The 4,871-nt window shown below is 47.4% G+C and overlaps 1 protein-coding gene and 1 pseudogene across 1 annotated transcript in view; both read left to right on the forward strand.

The window, feature by feature from the left end:
- The first annotated feature begins 172 nt into the window (after window positions 1-172).
- Gcm2 (glial cells missing transcription factor 2) overlaps window positions 173-4,871 on the forward strand; it is a 7,810-nt gene continuing 3,111 nt past the window's right edge. Inside the window, exons 1-3 of the mRNA XM_010622856.2 lie at window positions 173-262; window positions 3,937-4,189; window positions 4,277-4,389. Coding sequence (XP_010621158.1) covers window positions 173-262; window positions 3,937-4,189; window positions 4,277-4,389 — 456 coding nt within the window. The remainder of the gene's footprint in view (window positions 263-3,936; window positions 4,190-4,276; window positions 4,390-4,871) is intronic.
- Window positions 2,440-2,714, forward strand: LOC109117978 (annotated as a pseudogene).

Here is a 4,871-nt window from a genome sequence, read left to right on the forward strand (position 1 = left end):
TCGCCGGTCCAGCGCCCTCAGCCTCAGGATTGCGAATCTGTCTCTGTCTCTCTCCCTCTCTCCCTCTTCTTCATAGAAAGGCAGACCATCCACCTGCTCACCTTACAAACCGTTTATTTTCTGGTTCTGTCTTTTAGGATCCTGGGCAGCGAGGGCTACCGAGGCCTCGCAGATGCCAGCAGACGCCTCCCAGGACGCGGGACACGGGTGTCCCCAGGGGGCGACGCTCAGCTGGGACATCAACGACCCGCGGATGCCCCCGGTGAGTGCCCCCGAGTCCCGGAGCACGAACGCACCCAAATTCTTGCCGGGTCTCTGGAGCGCGCACATCTCAGAGGGCCTTGAAAGGTGCAGGGACTTCTGTGGGGCTCGGAGAGGCGTCTGCTCTGGGCGATTTCTTTGTGCCTCTCTGAAAACAGCTGGGAAGCAGCAAGAAGCGAACATCAGTCTCTCCCTTCCTGTAGTCAAGTGAGGTCCGGATGCCTCTCCCTTCGCTTTGCCTTAGTTAAAGAACAAATCAAATGTTTCTCTGTTGCCTACTTAGTTGAAATCCGAGAAAAAGTCAGGGAGAAACCTCAGCAGATGCAAATAGCGCCGATTCTTACACAGTCGAGCTGAGAGAGAGACTGTAAAGGGAGGAGACCCGAGCGGAAGACAGATGTGCAGACTGCTGGAGCGATGTGTTCAGAAGCGTTCTGCCCCTGCATGGAGCGGGCTCCACAGTCCCACCTGCTCACGGCTCACCTCTCTAATGACAATGAAATCATCACCCTTTTGCGGGTGAATTTGTTGTTTTGTTTGAAGGGTCTCACGTGCCAGAAATTAGGCTGTTATCCCTGGTTGTATTTTTAAAAAATTAAAACGAAAAGGTGAAAGTCCCAGGTGTAGATGGCGGCGGGGGTGGGGTGGGGGAGACGGGGGAGACCTGGCTGCTGTTTAACCTCTGCTACGTGCCAGGTGAGCTCTCCTTTCTTAGATACGCACGAGCTGCGCGTTCATTCGTGTCACTCGCAGGTGTACAGGCAGCCTACCTTGGAGTCGCGCCTCGAGGTTGTTGCAGGAGGATGGCTCGCTGTGAGCCCTCACAGGAAACAGTCTAATGTCACCTTTTAGAGAAGAATAGTGTCCAAACGATGGGACAGTGCTCATCTCTCAAGCATCAGCTAGGTTTCCTGGTGAATGGGAACAGTCCTTGTATCCACCCCCACTCCCAGTGGTTCTTATTCAGGGAGTAAGGGGAACAGACAGTGGCGCAAAAGGGAACTGTGGAAACGGCGGCGCAGCCCTGCTCTGGCTGGGGAGAGCCAAACTGGCCACGTGACCTTGAGAGCGCCCTTGAATTTCCCTGGGTCTCAGGCTGCTGGCCTGTCATCACAGTAGACAGAAATGGGATCTCAAGGCCAGTCCCGATTACTATCTGCCCTCTCCTCCCTGTGTGTCAGCGTGTGACACACACAGCTGATACACAGACCGAATGAAACCCATCTTGGATGTCTCTGCTCTTGTTTGGTTAAAACATACAGTTTGTGTGGCTTCGTCGCCAGTAGCCCTATCTCAGGAGTTGGTGGTGTAAGACTCGGGAGCCTAGTCGAAAGCCTGAAAGGGAAGCACTTTTCCCTCTTCTGGAAAATTGTTCGTTTGTTACTGCAACCCTTCAGTTGAAATATTCACTTTTAAAACAAAGATGTTTGCTTTGAAAACAAACTTAGTCACATCATCATATGTGGTGTTACAGCATCATGCATTTCATTTCTGCTTTACTTTAAACCAGTGTCTTGGCTTAGGTCCGTTGCAATGTTTCAAAGAAAAGTTAGTAATTAGTCATTAACTTTAGTATTACTATCAGTAATAATGATGATTTTGGTGATATCCTTGTGGTTTTGGAAATAAAATCATCCCTGGAATGTTATTACTGTTAGGGTAGAAAATACTAACAAGTCTGAATTGTCCACCTGAGAATCCCTTGGTTTTGTAAATGTTTGGTCTAATTTTCCTAGGGAGAAAGAGGGGGAAGAGTGGTAAGTGGTTTACTGTAGTGGTGATGCTCTTCTGACCCCTTATCGTAGCTGTCAAGCCAACGGGATGTGTCTTCTAGAACTTCCACGTAATGCCCAGCTGTGCCATCTGTCTCTGCTTCCTCATGAGAACTGCAGATTTGCATGACATGGCTTCACGGGCCATACTGTCTCCATCCCAAATGCTGGATTCTGCACTGCTGTGCAAAATCACCCATGGATAACACACAGAAGACTGTGTATAGCCATATCCCAACCGACTTAATAGTTACTATAATTTGAATTCTATGTAAATTTCCTGCCTTACAAGATATAATCCTTCTTTTGATTTTTCCCCCAGCTGTTTAAAAGTGTAAAACCCCAATTCCTGAAGTTGCTGTTTGAGGTAGCGTGATCCTTGGTGTGGTCTTTGTGAGATTTTGCCATGGTGTACCAGGGCCAGGGCCAGAAAGTGCAGAAGGTGATGGTGCACTCATCTTCAGATGCTTGCAAAATAGATCCTGGATTCAGGTGTGGCTCTATGAGCAAGTGAATATGCGGATAGAGGGCTGTATTACTGGCTTTGATGAATACATGAATCTTGTATTAGATGATGCAGAAGAAATTCATTCTAAAACAAAGTCAAGAAAACAACTGGGTCAGATCATGCTAAAAGGAGATAATATTACTCTGCTACAAATTGTTCCCAACGAGAAATGATCAGTGAATTAAGAAGACAGCAATGAAGTGAGGTGGCAATTATGATAACATGTGAAAAATGCAACTGTTGAAGTGGTTTGCCCTGGGAGTATTTGTAAAACATTTTTTCATATTGTTTTCATTTCCCTTATGTTATTACTGCTCTGGCAATAAATGTTGTAGGACTTAGGATTGTTTTTATTTAAAAAAATGTAAAACCCATTCTCATCTGGAGGCCACACAAAAACAAGGAGCAGGCTGGAGTTGGACAAGGGTCACTGGTCTACCAGCCACTGCCCTGAAGAGAACCTGGTAGACAGGAAGAGCTCGCTACTGGGTAATTTTATTTTAAACTTATGTACAAAAAAGACATTACTGCAGCATAAATAATGCATAAAACAAAGACCATCAGATATGAGTACTAAAGCAATGCTCAGTAATTTAGCTATGATTTAGTATTTGTGGATCCTTATTGAAGAATTTTAACTCCCATGTCCCTGGGTATGAGGAGTTGGTGCCCGCAGGCTCACCAACCCCAAAGCTTAATAAAAGAGCTATCATGTTTAGGGTCTGCTTCACAGAGCCTTTTCAAATGTACAGTTAGTCCAGGAGTGGAGCAGGAGCTGTTCCTGCTGCCCTAAGCTTGCTCCAGGCATCTGCAGATGTGACTGCCAGGCTTGTGACAGAGAACCGAGAGTTTCTGGAGAAAAAGAATTGACTTTGTAAAGATATTATCAAGGTAAGTTGCATTTCATTGATAGGATGTTCCAGTTATTTTTCACTCTGGTACACTGATACTTAGCTTGTAAAATCTGTCCAATATTTAAAGCCAAAACACAGTGGAATAACAAAGTCATAAGGAAGGAGCACAGTTCTGGAGTTGGACTGCCAGGGCTGAAACCCTAGAACCAGGTCTTGATAGTTGTGTGACTTCAGTGAAGTCAATCAACTTCTCTGGCCTCTTCCTGTTCTGTAAAATGGGCAGGGTAACTGTAACTTGGGCCCACTGTGGTGTGAAGGCCTGAGAATTAATGCCTGGACAGCATTTAAGAGGCAAGACCTACATTTACATGAGTCACTGTGGCCAGAAAGGCAGAGTGAGTGGTGTTTTCTAATAGCACAATTGGGGATTTTACATTTCTGCATTTTAAAAGTCCCCGTTTTTCTGAGCTTGGGGAAAGTGAAAAGCCGGGTGCCTGTGACTGGGCCTGGTGGAGCCTACCTTCCCTCTCCTCTCTTCCAGAAGCCGGCCCACTTCGACCACTTCCGGGAGTGGCCCGATGGCTATGTGCGCTTCATCTACAGCAGCACAGAGAAGAAGGCGCAGCGCCACCTGAGCGGCTGGGCCATGAGAAACACCAACAACCACAACGGCCACATCCTGAAGAAGTCGTGCCTGGGCGTGGTGGTGTGCGCCCGGGCCTGCGCCCTGCCCGATGGCTCTCGCCTACAGCTGCGCCCGGCCATCTGCGACAAGGCCCGGCTCAAGCAGCAGAGTGCGTGGGGCCCTGGCCGGTGGCCTGTTACTGCTTTACCCTCCTTGACCCGGTTGTTACTAATATCTCTGCCTCTGGTCTTTGCAGAGAAGGTTTGTCCCAACTGCCAGTCTGCTTTGGAGTTGATTCCTTGCCGAGGGCACAGCGGATATCCAGTCACTAATTTCTGGCGCCTTGATGGCAGTGCAATATTTTTTCAGGTAGGAAGGGTGAGGAGTGGGTATTTTAATTGTACCGTGGGGCCACCCACCCACCATCTGCTTTGGGAACCCAGGTTTAGACCAAATACAGCGGCCATGGCCAAAAAATGAGAGGGGAGCAGGTGGAGCACCCAGGGACTCTAGATTCCCGCAGTAGTTTATGCACCAGTGTCTCCAAGGGCCCCACGCAGGTAGCCAAGTCATGGTTTATTTATAGTTTATTGCAGATCATCTTTTAGGGTGTCTGTTATTTTGGTATTTTATTTTCAAGATTTTTTTCTCCATCATTTTGAAAAAAAAAAAAAACATCTTGGGTCTTGCGAAAGGTGTGATCGAGTTTTGACTGGCTTCCAACATAGCTAGCTTCCTTTAGAGGAACAGAGAGGGACCAGGGATTTAGCTCAGTGGTTCTGCCACCTGCCTCACAAGAGCAAGGTCCTGAGTTCAATCCCCAGTACAAAAAAAAAAAAAAAAAAAAAAAA

This window comes from Fukomys damarensis, unplaced genomic scaffold, assembly GCF_012274545.1.
Source record: "Fukomys damarensis isolate Sample0158 unplaced genomic scaffold, DMR_v1.0_HiC HiC_scaffold_10, whole genome shotgun sequence".
NCBI lineage: Eukaryota > Metazoa > Chordata > Mammalia > Rodentia > Bathyergidae > Fukomys > Fukomys damarensis.